This window comes from Cydia amplana, chromosome 9 (assembly GCF_948474715.1).
Source record: "Cydia amplana chromosome 9, ilCydAmpl1.1, whole genome shotgun sequence".
Lineage (NCBI taxonomy): Eukaryota > Metazoa > Arthropoda > Insecta > Lepidoptera > Tortricidae > Cydia > Cydia amplana.
The window spans coordinates 17918717-17940996 of NC_086077.1; the positions used below are offsets into that span (position 1 = coordinate 17918717).

At 39.4% G+C, this 22280-nt stretch overlaps 3 protein-coding genes across 3 annotated transcripts in view; all 3 read left to right on the forward strand.

Annotated features, from left to right (window-relative positions):
- LOC134651263 (solute carrier family 23 member 2) overlaps positions 1-7660 on the forward strand; it is a 34084-nt gene extending 26424 nt beyond the window's left edge. Inside the window, exons 6-13 of the mRNA XM_063506331.1 lie at positions 1005-1125; positions 2821-2962; positions 4298-4411; positions 4865-5004; positions 5356-5503; positions 6004-6225; positions 6474-6591; positions 7555-7660. Coding sequence (XP_063362401.1) covers positions 1005-1125; positions 2821-2962; positions 4298-4411; positions 4865-5004; positions 5356-5503; positions 6004-6225; positions 6474-6591; positions 7555-7642 — 1093 coding nt within the window. The 3' untranslated portion in view covers positions 7643-7660. The remainder of the gene's footprint in view (positions 1-1004; positions 1126-2820; positions 2963-4297; positions 4412-4864; positions 5005-5355; positions 5504-6003; positions 6226-6473; positions 6592-7554) is intronic.
- Positions 7661-10352: 2692 nt separating this feature from the next.
- LOC134650872 (uncharacterized) lies at positions 10353-21637 on the forward strand. The gene is made up of 5 exons (XM_063505807.1): positions 10353-10430; positions 10724-10801; positions 12490-12933; positions 13006-14084; positions 21469-21637. Exons 1-5 carry the CDS (start codon positions 10392-10394, stop codon positions 21635-21637), a joined length of 1809 nt encoding a protein of 602 aa, XP_063361877.1. The 5' UTR covers positions 10353-10391.
- LOC134651256 (uncharacterized) overlaps positions 21428-22280 on the forward strand; it is a 56381-nt gene continuing 55528 nt past the window's right edge. Inside the window, exon 1 of the mRNA XM_063506325.1 lies at positions 21428-21649. The gene's annotated coding sequence lies outside the window, so the exon portion shown is untranslated. The remainder of the gene's footprint in view (positions 21650-22280) is intronic.

Below are 22280 nucleotides of genomic sequence, written 5' to 3' on the forward strand. Positions count from 1 at the left end.
GTTCACATCAAGGTCGATCATAGAAGCATTCTCATTCGACGCCTTTCTTTAGCGGCCGGGTTTCATCTAGCACTTCCACAGAATATACACTACCACAGAATAAATAATAGTACTAGGTACAGAAGGTTCACTTTAACAAAACGCGTCTATTACGACAGATATCCGTCGACAGAGTCCGTTCCGTAGCGGACGTAGCGGTGCTCGGAAACTACTATGGCTATTGACTAGACACCAACATTGGTGGTGACCGCATGTACGTAGCGATGCGACGAAATCGCGGAGTGAGCCACGCTTGACACTAAGTACGTACAGAATTCACACTGTCTTACAAAATCCATGTTTGAAAACGGAAGGAATCATGTAGGGACAACATGTTCTTGTTCTCGTTCGCTAGACTGTGCATTATAATCTAATACCTTTAAACGAGCAATTCTTGTTTATTTATATATATATATATTACGGGGATCTCGGAAACGGCTGTAACGATTTCGATGAAATTTGCTATATGGGGGTTTTTGGGGGCGAAAAATCGATCTAGCTAGGTCTTATCTCTGGGAAAACGCGCATTTTCGAGTTTTTTTTATGTTTTCCGAGCGAAGCTCGGTCACCCAGATATTTACCACTTAATAACTGACCTGATAGCGCCTTTGGTCCACAAAAAGACGGCAAATTTTCAGAAGAAAAAAAATTGTGTCTATTTTTACTGACATTGAGTTTTACCAGACTATATTTCCTATTCATATTTGACTTTTAATATGTGTAGGTACCTACTAGTAGCAGGCGTGTCTCACTCCGCGATTTCGTCGCTTTGCTACAGGTAGCTAAAAGTACATCCGTTCGGCCCCAATTTTGGGGAAAGACATAAGCCGCGCGTGGCGCTGTCGCCACCTAGCGGCCATATCTGTGCTGATCGTAACAGACGCGTTTTGTTAGAGAGTGAGTGTTCTGTACTTAGTACTATTATTTATTCTGTGCTAGTAGTCTAAAAGTTTGTGTTGTTCCAGAACGTTCACGTTGCTGACGGTATTCTCGCAATGTATGGGCGGCGTGAGCGTCCCCACCGTGTCCTGGACACGGTCTACCGGCTGCTCGGTCCAGTGGTTCCCGCTTTTTAAGCTGTTCCCGGTAAGTAATAATAACAGAAAGTAGATGACAGAAAAAGTACCAAGGTCTAGCGCCCAGGTCTCAATATCGTCTTCACTGTGTTAAAAAAATCAAAAGTATAAGCAGGGTTAATTTTTGAACTCGTATTTTTTGGTTCTGAGCTGAAAATCGTGGGGTAGCTTCAGAAAATACATTACAATATTTTTATTACTTAGGTACCTACAGCACAGAAAGTCACTTTATATAAAATACAATACAAATACTCTTTATTGCACACCTCAATAAAAGCAAAAAGAATAGATAGTATAGAGGGGTCCTGTCATAGTAAATTTTGTAGTCACAGTAAATTTACTGCCATCTATCGACACAGTACTAAAACTCAAAATGAAAACGTATAAAACTATCAAAAAAATGTATATACATATATGGATAAATGATTTTATTATTTTTATATCATTTTTACCCATGTTCTATCACTGATACTTGTGGTAAAATTGTTAAATATCAAACGGTGTCAACGCCATCTACCCGAGAATAGACCAAAAGTGTGCCGTGTGCGCGCCATCTATGCGAGAATGACTTTTTCTTGATTTCCGAGGCACGTTTTTTACTTAGACTTTATTCATCTTATACGGAGTTATATATATCTTTGATAAAGAAAACGATACAAAAAGAAAACAGAAACACAAGCCGAGGTAAACAACAGGTGGTCTTATCGCTAAAAAGCGATCTCTTCCAGACAAGCTTTGGGTAGCGGAACTTTATATACAAATTACAAACTCCGAATCCATCAACTGCACTAAGCTGCATTATGACATACCTACAAACGATAGTCATTGAAATATCACTTTACCAGGATTTGCACTCTATAGCTAGAAGCTCACGCTTATCTTACCAAATAGAAAACCAGTATAATGTGGTATACCGTTCCTCATACTTGCTCTTAATGTCAAGATCTCACCGAACCAAAGCGCTTGGTACGCGAGGGAATGTTCACGGAATCCAAGTCTCGGCTCGGTGAGCACGTTCGTTGTTAGTGGATAAGTCCATTATTGTGTGTAAGATGAAACAGCAAAGCAAAGCTAGGCAGCTTTGTGACGTTCAAAAACCGGACAAGTGCGAGTCGGACTCGCCCACCGAGGGTTCCGTACTTTTTAGTATTTGTTGTTATAGCGGCAACAGAAATAGGTACATCATCTGTGAAAATTTTACTGTCTAGCTATCACGGTTCATGAGATACAGCCTGGTGACAGACAGACAGAGAGACAGACGGACGGACAGCGGAGTCTTAGTAATAGGGTCCCTCATCCATCCCTACTAATTAATATACCACTGAACCGATTTAGATCATATTTAGTATGGAGATAGTTTGAGTCGTGGGTAAGGACATAGGATAAATTCTATCACGGATACGAAGACGTAGTCGCCGGTAGAAACTAGTGTTTTCTAACAAGGTATTGAATAGAATAGAATAGAATAGAAATAATTTGATTCATGAGCACAAACACAAAATTAAAAATTATACATAACAGAGAATAAAAGAATAAAGTGCCACGAAATGGTCTCACCTCACCATGTTGCTGTTGTTTAACTAAGTTTTATTTTCAATGTGAAAACTGGAGTCATAAGAATATTTGTAGGCGATAAGTAACCGCCAGTTGCAATGGTATTCATACACTCTTTACATTACTTACCTCTTATATTTGTTTCTATTAGGTTCTCCTGACGATAACCATCATGTGGTTCGTGTGCCTGGTCCTGACACTGACTGACGCCTTACCGGCGGGTCACCCGGCTCGCACGGACCTCAAGCTGGTCATCATTCAGGACGCGCCCTGGTTCCGAGTACCTTACCCAGGTACACGACTCAAACCCTCAAGAACTGGCCGCGTAGCTAACGTGCCAATCGCTGACGCTTCTTAGCGATCAAAACGCAACTGTCACTGTCGCACTGATATGGAACTTGGAAGAGTAATAGAGAGACACAAAGCGTTTCGATGTCGAAGCGATAGCGATTGTCAGCTTGGCTAGGCCGGCTGGTTTGCCCTTGGAGAACAGAGAGTAAAGCAGAGGCATGTTCAGAACGGGGGAAAGGCTAGGACGCTATAGGAACTATTTGTAGGGAGAAACGAAGCAAAGTCGTATCGGGAAATGAACCGAAGCAGCCAGTACGTCTCCCGCGAAGACTAAAAGTCGAGCAGCAGCCATAAAGGTGACTAGACGCCGACGCTCGGGAGGCGCGAGTGTGGGGTGGCCCTTAGCTGCTATATGTGTAGTAACCGCACGGCGCACGGCAGTTCGTATTTTTCAAGCCTCGTTCACACTAACGCTAGGCTAAGCATTGCTCGTTAAAAACGTACGGCTACAGTAATTATGTAAGAAATATTTAATTTTCAAAACTAAAACCTACATAACACTGATTTAAACTTTCACGATTTTTACACATTATTAAATTATACAACGGGACTTAATCGCGTATCTAAGTTTTAAGATTTACCTCCGACGTTTCGAGGACGGCGTTGTCCCCGTGGTCTCGGAGAAGACTGGCTTAAGTTCAATCGGGACGAGGGTTTCAAGATCTCATCCACATGGAATCCAGTCATTAGTAAATGTAAGCGTAAACGAATATCGACAGTCGATAAATCGAATATCGTTAGTGTTGTGTGTCGACAGAGTGACATCCCTAGTGCGCAAAACGTTCAAGCGGATAAACAAGACCAAGTGCGGGTAGTTCGAAAAACTCGCGCGGTTAGACGATGCTGATGTCAACTTAAGCCAGTCTTCTCCGAGACCACGGGGACAACGCCGTCCTCGAAACGTCGGAGGTAAATCTTAAAACTTAGATACGCGATTAAGTCCCGTTGTATAATTTAATAAAACCTACATGGCACTTAAATAAACATACCTTCGTAAATTCTGCCTCACCACGACATTCTAATAGTACATTAGGTACATACCTAGGGAGATGAATTCGTGAATGCTCCAGATCGCAGGCGTTTGAGGCTCGAACCGAAGGTGAGGGCCATAAATATGCGATCTGCATGGGGCTTCACGAATTACCGCCCGTGGTTTGTCTAAAGTTATACGTCTTGCCTTGGCCAGGAAGTTAGATTTTCTCCTCGCGTAGCGGGGAGAAAATCCCACTTACGGGCCTAGGCCCTAGGGTGACGTAAAATAATTTACGTGTTTCCAGGCCAATGGGGAGCACCGACGGTGAGCGTGGCGGGCGTGCTAGGCATGCTGGCCGGCGTGCTAGCATGCACAGTCGAATCCATTAGCTACTACCCCACCACGGCTAGAATGTGTGGTAAGTTACTAAAATTCTTTTACTTTTGTGTTAGTTAATTCTCGTGCAATTTATGCGGAAACGAAAATTGTCTTCATTTAAAAGCCTCTTCCTCGTTCCCTTATAAGTTATAACACCTATAACCCAAGGGCGTAATCGTATGCACCTAGGTTTTCCTCCAATCAACACGGTTTTTAGGCTACTGCACCCCTAGCACATGATTGGCGCGACAGTATCTCGCGGCGAGATAGACTACCCGTCTTTTTCTAGCTGTGTTAATAAAAGAGGGACGGGCAGTCTATCTCGCCGAGAGATACTCTCGCGCCAATCATGCTAGCCCGGCTGGTTAGACATTTTTCATGACACCAAATGATCGACCACAATGTCCCTTATAACTTTTTGATTGAGGATTGTATTGCTCTAGTAAATTACAATACAATTAATTTGTTTTTATGTAAATTTGTTTACTTTTAGCGGCACCACCTCCTCCTCTCCACGCCATCAACCGAGGTCTAGGCACTGAGGGTCTGGGTACGGTACTTGCTGGGCTCTGGGGGTCCGGCAATGGGACCAATACTTTTGGAGAGAATGTGGGGGCTATTGGTGTCACTAAGGTATTTAAATTTCAAGTTACACTGTCCACATTGTTACCATCCACTCCAATTTCCATCCAAATTCTTTGACTGTTCCACAGACTCCAGTCTTATATATATAATAATAATTCAGTCTATATACGTCCCACTGTTGGGCACAGGCTTCCTCTCATGCGCGAGAGGGCTTGGGCTAGTCTTAGTTAAAGAATTTAATTCCTATACCATTTCGACCCTTATCACAGTGACAATCAATATGAAAGTCTAGCGACTTCATACTATTGTCACTGTGACAAGGTAAGAAATGGTACTGAAATTAAATTCCTTGATCGTACATCCAATAAACTGACGAACTAAATGTGTGATTTGTATCAGGTTGGATCACGGCGCGTGGTGCAGTGGGCAGCAGGCCTGATGGTGCTGCAAGGTGTGGTTGGGAAGTTCGGAGCGGTGTTCATCATCATACCACAGCCAGTGGTGGGAGGACTGTTCTGCGTCATGTTCGGCATGATCTCGGCATTCGGTGAGTTTAATTTGCCTGATGCTGCAGGGGAAGCTTGGAAGATTATTCACCATCATACCACAGCTTACAGGCTGGCAGCCACGGTGATGGGACTGTTCTGTATCATCTGTTGTGATCTCGGCTTTCGGTAAGTTTTATTCCAGGTCTGATGGTGCTGCAAAGAGTGGTTGGAAAGCTTGGAGCATCGTTGATTATTACTCCACAGGCCACAGCCAATGGTGGGAGGACTGTTTTGCGTGGTTTTGTAAGTAACCACCTAAAAGTTGCAAGGTCTATATTTAGGTAATGATTTACGCGTAACTTGTTATATTCTCCAAACATGATATACCTAAAGCTCTCCTAAGGAAACGGAAGGGGTGATCTCACCTCATAGTGAGTGCCCGGGTATGGAGGATGACCAGGGAATGCTTTATTGGTTAAAGTTACCTAGGTCAGGCGATACACGAAGGTTTATCTGCCTCTTGAGTCACTGTTCTCATAATAGCACTATATGTTCCCAGGTCTATCAGCCCTCCAATACGTGGACCTAAACAGCTCCCGGAACCTGTACATCATCGGCTTCAGCCTGTTCTTCCCGCTGGTGCTGACGCGCTGGATGGCCGCGCACAGCGGGGTGATACAAACCGGGGTGGAGGCCCTGGATGCTGTGCTGCAAGTGCTGCTGTCTACGTCCATCCTCGTTGGAGGAGTCTTGGGATGCTTACTTGATAATTTGATACCAGGTAAAATGTTTACTCAAATCAAATCCTAGCCAAGATGTTGTTGATAGAAAATGCCAATCCAAACTTAAATAACGTATGGAAATAGTCAAATGACTTCTCGTAGGAAATGTCATCCCGATACATTTTTTCTTTTCGCCTGGCATTTGACGAAGTAAGATAGCCATCTAGGACCTAGGATCTAGGACCTAATAGCGGAACACCTTAAGAACAATACATACAACATTGAACAAAGTGATGTTTTTATACAGGCACAGAAGAGGAGCGCGGCCTGGCAGCGTGGGCGAAAGAGATGGCGCTAGAAGCCGCCGGCGCAACGCAAGGAGGAGACACTTATGATTTCCCTGTCGGGATGTCACTCATACGCAGGTCAGATATTCCCAAGATCCCTAATGGATTGAAAGTGCAGGCATACCGGGTTCTTTCAACCCTCAGCCATATCTTGTTAGGTGAATTAGGTCATACCTACTGAGTAACATTTATTATGATGAGACTAACCTCGAATTGCGCAAAAAACTTTTCTGTTTCATATACATTTAAACTAACTTGATATAAAAAGGGTTGAAATCCTTGAATAGCTGGCGTTTAGAAAAAGGTCAAGGTGATAAGGCTTTTATAGATTGAAGAAGGTGCCCCCGTGATCAAGTGTTAAGGTTATATGACATAGACCGAGACAGCTGATGAAGACGCCGTTTAACCTACCTAACGATTGAATCTATTTATGTACCTAAAAAATAATGAACAAGAAGAAAATAATGGTTATTCTAATCATCAAATCGATATTCGAACTGGCTGTAAAGGACTATGCGTCAAAATTGCCCCAAAACCAACAGAGATGAGAGTTAGGTCATTAGATAGGTATTTTTCTGTACTTCATTTCGTTCTATGGGCACCAAGCGGAATTCCATTGCAGAACTGAGAATTTGGTATTTTAGTCAAAATGTCGTCACCCTTATTACCTAGGCAATAGAGTCCACTGCCGGGCGAGCGCGGCAAATCATTCGGTGTGCTCGCCCGGCGGTGCGCGAACATCTACCCTGCAGCAATTAATTTACTTACTTAAACTTTATTGCCTAGGTAATAAGGGTGACGTCATTTTGGCTAAAATACCAATATCTCAGTTCTGCAATGGAATTCCGATTGGTGCCCATAGAAAAAAATGAAGTACATAGAAATACCTATCTATTACCTTACTCTCATTTCTGTTGGCGTTGGGTCCAGGCTCCATACAAAGTTGCCCATGGTCCTTTGGTAATTGAAATCAAAGCATCCCCAAATGATTGATTTCTTACCAAATTTAGTACATGAGGATGTTTTTTTTTTCATTTGCAGATGGAAATGGACATCATATCTCCCGTTCATGCCAACGTACGAAGCTGGCAAGTTTACGGCACTCCTGACGAGGAAAAAGAACAGCTAATGGGGAAAAGAGACAAATGTACCTAAGCGGCGCGAGTGGTACAGACCTACAGGGGTACTTGGAGGAGTATTCAGAGTTAAATTTTGATATAAAAAGAAAGCTTTATTATTGGAACATATTTAAAAAGACAAACTAAACAATTTGATATTGATTATTTGAATTACGTTCTGAATAAATTATTTTATTACTTAAAGATCTTTAATTATCTGGGGGCACGACCGTGCCCCCGCCAAGACGAGACAAAGGGCAAAAGGCAGTGCATATTTGTTTATTCCCATCACTGTTTGCTACTGTTAAATACTATATTTTTTTATTTACAATAATTGGAGTTGTATACAATACGTAAAAGTTATACAGAGTTGAAACCGACTTACAGACATATAGACCGGTATGTAAGTAATCCAAAGTAATCTAAGTATGTCCAAACCGCTGTCTCTTTTCAGACTACCTATTACTTACGTACAAGTACCAAAGAGTAAAATATCGCAGTTCGAGTGCCCAGGCGCCGTTACATTAGCGTATTTGCCCGATTAATCAACATTGTCGTAATTGCATAAATATTTTATCCACTAGACGGTGCACATTGCCTCACGCCACATACACTCGCGCTTTACAAGTATGTGTAATCTAAACATCTAATAGAGCCATACCTACCGTTGTATTTTCCATGGTTTGGAGCAGAAAACAAACATTGTTTAAAAAATCTTATTCAAATATTCAGGTAATGAATGCATTTTATGTATAGTAGGATCTATCGGAGGTGATCTATCCTCCTCATCAACCATGTGTCAGCGATTGAGTACTTAAGTCACCCAAGTGAGTGAGTGATGCTCGCCCCAGCTGATTAGGTATTTAATTGTGACGTCCCACAGGTAAAGGTACCTTATGGCGGTTGGCGCTTACGCTATTATTAACGCCGCTCCAATACTATTGCGGTGTTATGCAACGTAAGCGCCAGCCGTCATAAGGTACCTTTTCCCGTAGAGAGTCACAATCATTTAATGTCGTTGATTACGCGTTCATATTTTTTATATACCTACAAAATAATGCAAATATGTTTTATTATTATATTAGCATTATTTTGTATACTTTATAAATAGGTATTGTTTAAAAAAAACTAGATTAGTTGAAATTCTGTATGCAATTTATACTTTTCTCTTTAACCGATTTCGTAAAAGGCACAGATCATCTAGTACCACAAAAAGTAACATTTAATATACAGTAACATTTAGATATTTTCCCACAGGAATTTTAACGCAAAACAATTTGCATAATTTACAGTGAAATGTCTGACTTCCACCAAATCAATTATGTCAATCCAACTATATATTCCCCTAAGGGATTTTCATACTGCGGTTTGGGTGGGTATGGAATTGACAGTTTCATATTTTCCATTGACATGTTGAACATTCATAATTGGGACGGCCAATTGGAATTTGGCTGTTTATTAAGTGACATAGCGATGCGATATATAACTGTACAAAAGGTTTACCATTTAAGACGATACGGGAGCTGAGATTTAAATATTTTGGGTAAACATACCCGTCTCGCTAATGGAAGCGGCTCCTAAAACTAGAGCGATAAGGACGGCGAAAACCCTGCATAAAAATCTCAAAAAACGAGGTTTCGTACTCGACTGTTTCCTCCCCCAAAACTTAACCAAATGTGACGAAATTTTGAGATCTAAATGGTAATGAAATTATCTTTGTCGGACCGTTTTGATTTTTTGGCTAATTGATTTCAGTTTTGAATACCATGCCTCTCATTGCGGCATAGTCAATTAGGCCATTTAGGTCATTTTTGAAGGGTTCTAGCGACTCAAAAAAACAAAAATATCAAAAAAAGCAAAACGGTCAGACACAGATATTTACAATATTAATTTTTGTTGAAAAAATCATTGCTCTAGCTTCAAAACTCACGGAGGAAACAGTCGAGTACGTTTGTATGGAGAAATGACCACTCCTGTTGGCTCTTAAATGACAAATAAAGGTACGGGAGTAGAAAAAATACTATATCGTCACTGATGAAGGGGGGCGGCAAATCAAATTTGTAAATACGCCTCTGGGTGGTCAACTCATTTAAAGTGGAAACGTTTTATTCTTGACAATTTTGACTCGCCGTTCCTACGAGTAAGTAGATATGTAACCGACTTATTATTGCAAATTAACTCCTTGAAGATATTGCCCAATTTCCTCTCATCCTCATCAGCAACAAAAATCGTTGTAAGTTCTCGCACCGTCTAAATGAGGGCTGGAAGAGGGCTCTTAAGAAAATGTGGTTTCTAATGAACGATGATGTCACTTTCACTCGTTAAACTACTATTTCCTCAAGTAGACACTCGACTCTATTAATAAGCACCTGAAATCCATTAATAAACCTGATTCAGCCTTTATCAGTGATTATTTTAAAGTGCCGATAATTCCAGGATACACGTCACGAACGCAAGCCGTTACAGATTTTTCAGCACTTCAGGATTCTTGTTTCCATCGCCATACAACAGCATCACTTAACCACAACCAGCCTAGTGGGACCTGTCTATCCTTAATAACTATTACTTCACGAAGAAGGCGCTTATATTGGTTAACACGGAGTACCACTTTAGAAGTTACGCGAATGGCGTAAGCTGGTATTACCAGTTCCGTTATCTGGAGAATGGTATTTCTGATAAATAACTGGTATTTAATGTTATTGTTTGTGGTTCTGGGTCTGGTTAGTTGAATACAGGGCTGTGGTGGGAACAAGTGGAATAATGGCTCCTGAAAAATTGGCTATTTTTGGAGTTGTAGTGGTGAGTTTAATTTTTAATTAATCGTGTTAAGATTTTGGACATGATTGATAAAAATACAAACAAGTGAGTCATGAGTTAGGTGTTGTCAACAGACATAAACCATAATAATAAAACTTTATAACATTTTACTAGTTAAATGCGTTACTACTTTTCCGGTTACCGTTCCGGTCTTGCAAAATATTCAAAACGGAAGTTTTAGTCAAAAAAATCATTTATAAACAAGAAACATCAAATCACGGTTAATATTACCAAGTTTACTTTATCATGTTACTGATGATTCAGAATAATTTCAGTTGCTGCTCGCGACGGCGGTCCTGGCCAAGGACTGTCGAGGCGCTTTTTGCAAACACCGCGTCGAATGTGACTTCAGGGTAATTATTCATTCCATCATATTTTTATTAGCCCATTTTAATATTCCACGGCTGGACAGCCCCCTCCGTCCACCCCAGCCCAGCCCAGCCCAGCGGCTACCCTCATTTCCACTGGACCCTGTCGTTTTAATATTCCCACCATTTTATGTAGAATCCAAGAATTCCCAGTCGTCTCGCCATCTCTTTGGTCTGCCTACATGACGACGGCCTGATCCATCTGTGAGTCCCACTCAGTAAACATTTCGGACCACCTAACCTATTACCCTACCAGGCAACCCTACTTGTACCAGGTAAAACTATACCCAGTAAGACAAGTCACTGTAGATTTTTTTATTATATCCGCATGTTAAGAGCAACTTAAGAAAAATTCGAAAAACTTACGACGTACAAAACAACGACGGACAAATACGAAAAAATTAACCCTCGTCGAGGATCGGCAAAGCCTCATACTTATTGTTTTTAAATTATTTCCAGGGCTTTCAAGAGGAGGTTTCGTTTACCCCTTCAGTTCCCTAGTTAGTCAAGGGCGTCGGCATGAGCGAGGTTGTGCTCCAGGCCGCGCTGAGCTGGTGCTGCCCTTGACCACTTAACTGGCATGGACGTTCGGAGGCGGCTGCTGTGGCACCGGGGTGGTTGAGCTCACCACCACGCGGCTGCAGGGCCCAACTCTCGTGCTTTTTTTTTTAACCCGAGGTCAGAGTGTTCCCTATAATATATTTTGTTAAGGCGCCCAATAATTTAATATTTTTACCTACAGTTACCAAGGTCTTCCAGCATCTTGAAACACAGACTCACCCCCTGTGCTCTAAATGTAATATATATAAGTTACGACTGAGCTAGCTATTATATAGTTATTACCTGCTTAAATTTCTAAGAAGAAAATTAAATGTACTTGTTATTCCAGATTATTTTATTTTATTTTATGCCACTATAGGGCACCCCCGCTGTACCCGTAACAGTGGCGGTAGGATTAGGTTAGGTAATAACTAATAATGGTAGTAAACTAGCTCAGTCTTAATTTAAATTTAGAGCACAGGGGGTGAGTCTGTGTTTCAAGATGCTGGAAGACCTTGGTAACTTTAGGTAAAAATATTAAATTATTGGGCGCCTTAATAAAATATATTATAGGGACCACTCTGACCTCGGGTTAAAAAAAAAGCACGAGAGTTGGGCCCTGCAGCCGCGTGGTGGTGAGCTCAACCACCCCGGTGCCACAGCAGCCACCTCCGAACGTCCATGCCAGTTAAGTGGTCAAGGGCAGCACCAGCTCAGCGCGGCCTGGAGCACAACCTCGCTCATGCCGACGCCCTTGACTAACTAGGGAACTGAAGGGGTAAACGAAACCTCCTCTTGAAAGCCCCAATGCAGAAAAGAAGCCGGCTTTGTAAATCCGTGCCTTCATGTCTATGCATGGGGCCTTCAGAGGTTATGATAAGTAGAACATAATATTCTCCGATTAAGCGGTTTAAGCCGCGATTTAAAAAACAATGTGGCACACTGGCCTTTGAAGAAAACGGAATCCTCTCGCTACAACATCTCATCCGAAAAAAAAAACATTCTAAATAGCAAAAATAATGATTATGCCTCTATATATGTACTTCAAGTATTTCAAACATGATATTAAACACAATTTTAAAGTGATAGGGCTCATTTTTGTGCAACTCATTGCCTATTGACAATCTTCACAGGGAGTCCGCTGCCACGATTGCCGCACCCGCCTGATCTGCACTCCTCGCGGCGGCATCCTCGGCTCTTGTTGGTTCCCTGGTCGCCGGTACTGCTCTAAAGGCCGCTGCGTCAAGCACCCTAGCACAGAATGTGCTACTGAAGGACCATCTACTAGCCCACCTTCTAATAGTACTGAGAATCCTGCCACTTTAGACCCTGCAAGTACTACAGAAGATTCAACAACAGATCCTACGCCCACAATAGATCCTGCATTTACTACAGAGGCAGATACCACTGATGTTACATCTACTACTGCAGACACGTCTACCGATCCTACCTTAGATCCTGCAAGTACTACTGATGAATCTAATTCTACTACTGAAGAATCTTCAACGACTGATACAGGTTCTACGGTAGAGCCTGATTCTGCTACAGACGAATCCACTTCTACCACAGATGAATCTTCTATCACAGAAGGTTTATCAACAACAGATTCAAGTTCTACCATAGAGCCAGATTCTAGCACAGATGAATCGACTTCTACCACTGAAGGATCTTCTACAACTTACTCAAGTTCTACCATAGAACCCGATTCTGTTACCGATGAATCCACTTCTACTACAGAAGAAGGTACTTCTACCACTGAAGAATCTTCTACAACTGACGCAAGTTCTACCATAGAACCTGATTCTACCGCAGACGAATCTACTTCTACCACCGAAGACTCGTCAAGCAGAGATAAAGCTACTTCTACTACTGAAGAATCTTCTACAATTGATGCAAGTTCTACCGTAGAGCCTGATTCTACTACAGACGAATCCTCTTCTACCACGGATGAAGCTACTTCTACCACTGAAGGTTCATCTACTACTGAAGAAGATAATTCTACCACTGAGCCAGCTTCTACTATAGAAACTGATTCTGCCACAGAAGAGTCCACTTCTACCACTGAAGGTTCGTCTACTACCGAAGAAGATAGTTCTACCACAGAGCCAGCTTCTTCTATAGAAACAGATTCTGCCACAGAAGAATCTACTTCTACCACTGAAGGTTCGTCTACTACCGAAGAAGATAGTTTTACCACAGAGCCACCTTCTACTATAGAAACTGATTCTGCCACAGAAGAGTCTACTTCTACCACTGAAGGTTCGTCTACTACCGAAGAAGATAGTTCTACCACAGAGCCAGCTTCTACTATAGAAACTGATTCTGCCACAGAAGAGTCTACTTCTACCACTGAAGGTTCGTCTACTACCGAAGAAGATAGTTATACCACAGAGCCAATTTCTACTATAGAAACTGATTCTGCCAGAGATGAATCTTCTTCTACCACTGAAGGTCCGTCTACTACCGAAGAAGATAGTTCTACTACAGAGCCAGCTTCTACTATAGAAACTGATTCTGTCACAGAAGAATCTTCTTCTACCCCTGAAGGTTCGTCTAATACCGAAGAAGATAGTTCTACCACAAAGCCAGCTTCTACTATAGACCCTGATTCTACAACAGAATCCACTGCCAGCGAAGAATCTACGGATGAAGGTTCTACTACGGAAGGATCATCTACAATCGATGAGCAATCTACTACGGAGGGACAATCTACTACAGAGGAGGAAGAGTAATTATATCACCTATGTATAATGTACCTTCTATAGGAGGTTAAAGTAAAAGTGTGACTTACAAAAAAGGTTAAGACATATGTATACGACTTTATGTAGGGATCTGTATGTAACGGGTCCATATTGGGTCGCATAATAATTGATTGTCCTAATGTAATGTTACGCATAAAACTCATTTCGCATAATTGTTATTGTGCTGAAACTATTAACATTTTTGAAAAATTATAAAAGAAACCTAACCTAACCTATCCTGTTCTACACAACCTATGCAAAATATTTTCAAAAATACTTTCTGTTTCAGCTGGAGAAAAATTATGCGAAAAGAGTTTTATGCGTAACATTACATTATGACAATCAATTATTACTTATGCGACGAGATACGACCCCGTATGTAACGTGTTTAACAACATTAAAAAGATCATTATTTCATGATTTTGATTTGTTGACAATAATTATTTATTTATTTACTATTTGTTTGGAGAACCAACAGCTATCAGTACAATAGTTATAATGTAAGTCAATAATGTAATGGTATAAAATAGTTATTTACGATACAAAGTGCGGAAAAGGGGAAAGTCGAAACGAGTGGCAATAAATTAAAACACGACCGAAGGGAGTGTTTTAAATCGACACGAGTTGCGAATTACCTATTCGCACGTGTATCGTACAACGTTTTACAGTAGGTACATATGGCCCTTTAAACTTTTGACATACACACGAAAAGTGCTATTTTACGCACTATTGCGGGAAAATATTGCCATATGTACTGTGAATGGTATTTTAGCAAGTATCTAAACATGTACCTAAAATTATGTGAAGGGTAATATTGTGTAAGTTTACAAATGAAGAAGAATAAATTAAATATCTATTATAAACTGAAATGGGTCAATTTCTGAACACGATTTTTTTTCTGTCCGTGATGAAAATCGCGGGTTAGCATCAGACAATATTTACCAATTTTTTTTTACATAAAGAAGTCACACTTTCACACCGACTTCCATATGAATTCACTGATTAGTTGGTTTTTAGAGTACACATAAAAATACCTAAAGGCTCAAATTACTACTCCCGTGCCCTGTCCGGAATCTACTTTTGAGCATAATGAAAAATCCTACGAAAAATTCTACATTAGTATCACTAATTTAGTGTCAAATACTTAAACTAGATGATATTTACTATCACTGAGCACATATACTATTAACTTCATTGTGGTAAATAACTCGTGATCGATGTTTAAATTTTGTCCGAGCGCGCGAGTAAAATTTCGTCGGCAAAACTCAAAGGGCTCTGACAGCCGACGTTTGTATTTGAACCGCCTCGTGTCCCGCCTCACCTGTACTGGCAGTATTCGGCTGTCTCTCAAAGCAAGCGGATGTAAGTCAAGCCGCGGCGTGTTCGAGCAAATCGCGTAAGTATTTCGGAATCCGGGTGGGCGACAATTTTTTTCTAATTTCGATGCCCCTTATAAATTTTATTTTCCACATAGCTTTTCAATAGCAATTGTCATATTTAGGAGCCCTTTATGTATCTTTATGTAAGCGATAACATAACAGTTTGGTCAAACACGATTTAAATTTTTGGCGAATTTTTTTATTACGAATTCTAATTTCCGTGCCCTAATTCCCATAACAAATTTACCTAAAACAGCTGATTAAGTGGCACGGGAATTAGAAAGTATTACATATATTGTCAACAAATCTTTTATTGGGGGCACTGTAAGTTAATTGGCAATGTTTACGTCATATTATTATTACTTATATATATTGGCATTGAATATATATTATATGTAATAATAATACGACGTATATCTTTCTATTTTACATTTAAGGAAATCTTAAAGAATGCACAAAAATCTGTGAATAGTTTTTTAGTATAAGTACTATAGTACTTACATACAGGATCGACCCGAATAACCCGGGCAATTTTAATACGTAAGGTAAGGTGGGGTAAGACGACACCGGGGTAAGACTATCACTTGTATGGAATCCTTGTACTGTTAGTCTTGCCCCACCTTACCTTATTCATTGATCATATTATAACATTAAAATATTATATAAACATAAAACTATTTCTGGAATTATTACATATTATAATACCTGTACCTAAGGTTACATGAAACAAAATGAATCACATTTGCAATGTTTTGTTTTTGTAAATTTGACAGCTGACAGCGTATGCCGTATAAAGTTTAAATATCTGGGAGACCGAGCTTTGCTTGGAAAACATATAGGTACCTACCTACCTAAAAACTCAAAAATGCGCGTTTTTCCAGAGATAACACCTACCTAGATAGATTTTTCACCCCAGAAAACCCTCATATATGATAAAATTTCATCGAAATCGTTAGAGCCGTTTCCGAGATCCCCGAAATATATACAAGAATTGCTCGTTTAATAGATTAGTTGTTATAAATTAGCTTTTCTAATACAAGAAAAATTAAATATATCCTATTCTTACTATATTATAAATGCGAAAGTATCTCTGTCTGTCTGTCTGTTATCTCGTCACGCTTAAACCGCTGAACCAATATCATGTTGATGATATTTGGCATGGAGATAGTTTGAGGCCCGGGGAAGGACAAAGGATCTGGGGACACGGCAGTGCCGCCGCCAAGTCGAGCAAAACAAAGTGGCACGGTCAAAATAACATTTAATTTGAACATGTAATCTAAGAATTAATGCACTTTAAAATCCCTTAGTTTTGTCACTGACACAATCACTCACGATCATCATTATTCTAAGGTACTTCTAGCATACCCACAAGTTCCAAATTTGAAACGTAATTAGGTTTAAGCTTTTTAAGCCAATAAAAATCTAATAATACTGCAATATTAGTCACGTTCTAAAGATTTAATAACTGCATAAATAAGTTTGTAATCCTATAGAAATATATGCGATAACAAATTTACCTTTTAGTTCTTACAATTAGTAGGGAAAGTAAAGGTACACTACGATGTACGATGTGAGTATGAATAAAGATGTATATAGTTATGATATGTGTATACATAGTATCAGTATGGTATGGGTATGATTACCTGAAAAGAAGGACAGCCTACAAAAAGAGATGGGATCCTATCAAAAACATTACATGTAAAAAGATGCAAGTCTCGCAACGCAGTTCTTCTACTACAAAAAAAGTTTTGAGATGTAATGTGAAACCAAGTCGGTTATTTTAGACAATGCCAGGGGGGTATTCAAACCGTAATACTATTAGATACCTTATTAGGGTTCCGTAGCCAAATGGCAAAAAACGGAACCCTTATGGATTCGTCATGTCTGTCTGTCTGTGATAGTCTTACCCCGGTGATAGTCTTACCCCACCTTACCTCATATGTGGTTAAACAATTGTTTGTGTTATGAATATATGAAGGCAGCATATTCGATTTCTTCAGATTAACTTACACAATAACTTCTTCTCTCTGTGCCCCTATTTATTTCTTAGTATCATTTCCTATACGGCCATAAAGCAGATCATACACCTTGTACCTATCTACATGCAGATACATAATGACACTTTTTAATGAATAGTTTTGTATGTAAGGCGGACATGTTTACGCAACTACTCAAAGTATTGTTTTGAAATATATATATTTTACTAAGAAAGAGAGATTAGTTGCCATTAAAATCAAGGAAACTATTAGTCAAATACGTAGTTTTTAGTGTATCATACTTTCGTAGATTTGTCGTCCGAAACTAAAATTAAAGTAGATAAATATGTTCGATGCCGCTTCAGTATGGTTGAAGTATATTATTGTAGATTAAAATATATATAAATAATAGTTTTAACTACCAAAATAAGCTAAGAAAACAATTCCTGTGCCATGTTCTAATTTCCGTGCTAGTAAAATCTAATTCCCATGGACACACTAATTCCCGTGCCCTGACCAAAATTTTAAATTGAAATAACTTTTATAGTTTTATGAATATTTTTACCCCATAAGAAAATTAATGTTTATTATATTTTTTATCAAATTATCAGCATATTTTTTTTTGTGTAATGTTGGTATTTCAAAATTCCATGGGAATTAGACAAAAATGCTCGTTTGGTGAAATTGACCCAAATAGATGTCATATATTAAAGAAAAAGTGACGATGGTGAAGGCCGGATCCGAACCGGCGTCTTTAGCAATCCGAGCTAACGCCTTGAACCCCTTGGCTACCCCGCCAAATACCTATTAAATAATAGGTATTCGGTACTTTTTTTATGATATAGAATAGAAAAATGAATTGTATATATAGTTATGCACTCACAAATACTACCTACACCTATTGATATACCTACTTAACTTGTGTTGTTGAATCTGATTTTTTTATTTATTTAATCACATGGCATAAAAATGTCACAAGAAAATCGAAAATTAGACCTATTGACCTAAAACTTGTACTAGATACAGTTACTCAAGGGACAACAGAAAGTATACCAACCACACAAGAATTCCCTTGAGATTTCTAGGCGAAAAGCGTAGGTATCTTTCTGAATGCGAGTGTCGATCTACGAGAAAAACTGCCTAGCAACAAATACCGACTTAAAATGAAGCTCATATCTCAACATATTAGATTCGATATTGAGATACAATACAACGTTTTCTGACTTGTCAAGTGATAGTACACGAATAATATGCCCTAAAACTGATGTCATATTGCGTAGTTAGTGATATTTATTGATCAACTAGTTAACAAAGTGTTGTTCAAAAATATCACAGCGAGGAAATGTCGCCAGCATCCTTGGTACAATGCCTCAAGGGCCTATTTTAGATTTAAGCTATAATAGTTTTTAATTTAATTCTTTTAGTAATACCATTGTATATATCTTGTTTGTAAAAAAATGATTATTACATCACTGCAAGCGTATTTAAAAATAAGACTGTGATTTTTCTATAAACAGGGCAGCTATTTCCAAAATACAATTATTCTTAATACATGGGTAAAAACACCGCCGAAAGGGTTCTCCAAAAGAGAGGTTCTGGGGCAAACTGCCGATGCCGATGCCAAATCCGACTCAAGAGAAGTATCACAGTAGCTACAAATGCCATGGTACGTCGCTTAAAATAAATATTGTTCAATTTTTAATTTTATAAAACGTTTATGTAAAAGGTATTTGTTTTATGCGCCTTGTGGCGTAATAGCACAGTACGATACAGTGCAAAAAATAGGAATTTTTGCACCGAGTGGCGATACGAGTAAATTAAAACACGTCCGAAGGGAGTGTTTTAAATCGACACGAATCGCGACGCACATGTATCGTAGAACGTTTTATAAATGAGATTATGGCCATTGCCCTCTCTACGTTTTCGACATAGTGACATAATGTGCTAATTATCGCACTAGTGCGGTTAAGTAGCACCATATGTACTGTCAAATAAATAAATAATGTTGCTATAAATTACGGAATATCTCTATAATACAACTTACTGTGTTTTCAGTAAATGTGAAGGGAAACAATCTGCCTTTCAGCCGTCGAGGCGGTTTCTAAACCTCGCTTCTTCGCACCGCCGGTATCTATAGTTTACTGACGGATGCATATCAGAGCGTTTTCCAAAAAAAGTGTACATTTCATTCATGTCTTCAAAATATTGACTTCTTGGGCTCATTTTACTCAGAATCATTTGTACATTCACGCCTCATACATGAAAAATTGTGTCCCAAAATTTTGTATGAAAAATTTTTTTTCCAGTGCGTCACGTTCATACAAAACAAATTTTTTTCATACAAGAATGTGACAATCTGGAAAGGAAATCTTTGGACACATGTTTTTATGTATGAGGCGTGAATGTACAAATAATTCTGAGTAAAATGTAGTGTTGAGTCGCTCACTCGTGAGGCACCTCATTTGTACCACTCATTTTGTTAATTTGTCGCAGTACTTCGTACCGCAAAAATGTCTTACTTCACTCCTCTATTCATTTTACTTGATTCTAAAATTATCTTCCTCCTAAAAGTTCTATTCTTAACCTCCAGAATTGCACTCCAATTAAATGTTACTATTTATTTATTTATAAAGGAAGTGATGAATACATAAATATGTATATACATTAAATATTTTTGTCGCCGTTGGAATTAATGAAATAGTCGACGCTAAAAATATGCTAGTACCTCACCTCATTTGAAGTAAGACATTGTAACACCTCATTTTAGAAAATGAGGTACTCATACAAACTCATTTTAAATTTATGTCCTACCCATCACTAGTAAAATGAGCCCAAGAAGTCAATATTTTGAAGACATGAATGAAATGTACACTTTTTTTGGTAAACGCTCATCAATCAGCAGGTATTAGGTGTCGGTTGGAAGCGGATTTCTAAACCTAAGTATATAAGAAAGTAAGTAACAAACACTTTATCGCTACGTGCACGACTGGTGCTGCCCTCATTTTGTCGGACTTTCTACGTTAAATCTTATGGAGTAAAATTAGTTCAAGCGGCTGCCGCTAGTACTAATATCGGACATTCTATAAGATTACCTGTGTTTGTGACGGTCAGCGCCACTTCCCCCTCCACCGACTTCGCACATTGCCAATACTTTAGAAAAAATTATAACGCCAAATAATCACTTTGTATATTAGTTTTTTAGACATGTAAAACTCATATACAAAAACTCGACAAACGCGTCCTTTTTGGGGAGTCATGCAATAGATAGGGGAGGCCGAGGTGAGTTGTGACAGAGGCGAGTTGTGACATCGTTAGTTCAAGTTACTAGCTAACAAACGCGCACTGTTGCGTGCTCGCTAACAGTTAAGTATTATAGGTTCTAAAAAATCGACAATGTCACAACTCACCTCTGTCACAATCACAAAACTACCATCGGTGTTCATCCTGACCAGGTTCGACTTGAAAATTAAAACGCTGAAAACTGTAATATTCGATTGAATTTACGATGAGTTCCGCCTAATTCGGATCTAACTAATACCCAATTATCCAATTTACCCAATTGTCGGGCGTGTTATTGATCGAATAACTAAAATTCGAATACGCCTGTATGTTTTAAACTGTAGATATTATAAATATTACAAACGGAATAAAATCGATCAAAAGACTGGGCGCTTGGTTGGTTATGTCCTGCTAAATCGCTATCTACTGATCATTCCTTGAAAATAAAGCGATTTTCCATCACCTTGTTCAGGTGCATACTGAACCAGCATAGAGTATACATACTTATAAATTTTATTAGTGCCTATCCGAATTTTATCTGCCAAATATTATTTACCTAATGCCAAAGCTGAACACAAGAAGTGGATACTTAAAACTCTTAAAAGTATCTCGAGTCTCGACGATATGCCCGCCAAAACTCCGCTTCCCGATTGCCCGGCTGCCCGCCGCCTCTTAAAAATCCGCCAAAACCCTCCAAACTCCCTGAAAATAAGGCGAGTTTCCTCCACCCTGTCCAGGTGCATACCAGGGCAGCATCAGCACGAGGCAGCTGCCCGGGCACAGTGTTTACGTCGCGGCGCACGCAACCTGTTGTGCGGGGACTATCGACCGGGGCGAGGCAGTCCCGACCGCACCGCGCCCGGCGACGCGCGTGTAGACATGCAGGTGCCAGGCACCCTGCTCTAAACACAACATCAGGTGAATATATTTTGTGTTTTGTTCGATTTTGTTGGATATTTTAACAAAACGGCGATCGGTGAGTTTGGAAGGCGATTTGTAAACAAACGTTTGTGGATGTGGGTAGTTACGGATTTGTTTTAGTGAGCCCTTTTTCTTGAAGACGATCGATTTAAATTCTGCTTAGATTGGATGCTGGATAAATTTAACTATAAGTACGTAGTGGTACTTGAAGTTTATGCGTCTGTTACATTACATCGATTGCAGATTGAAAACATCGGGCTGTTTTCTTATACGGATTACGGTTTAAAATGGATACGTATTCTTAACAATTTTCGAGTGTGTTAAGGATTTTAGACCACATGTAGTATATGTCTGGAAGCTTAATAACATTTTAAATCTTAATCTTGCTTAACTTAATACAATATTTCACAATAAATAGAAGTTCTTTGTCATTCAAAACCAAGGGTAATACCATTTAAACAGTCATGCGTACAATGTAAGCTTTGTGCTGTTTTACCAATGAAGTCTTTTTGGGTGTGCGTCAATAAAATATGTATACCGGTAAATATTAGTGCCTAATACATACCCATATACTCGTAATACTAATAGATAACCATAACTAATACATACCACCGACATACGACAAGAG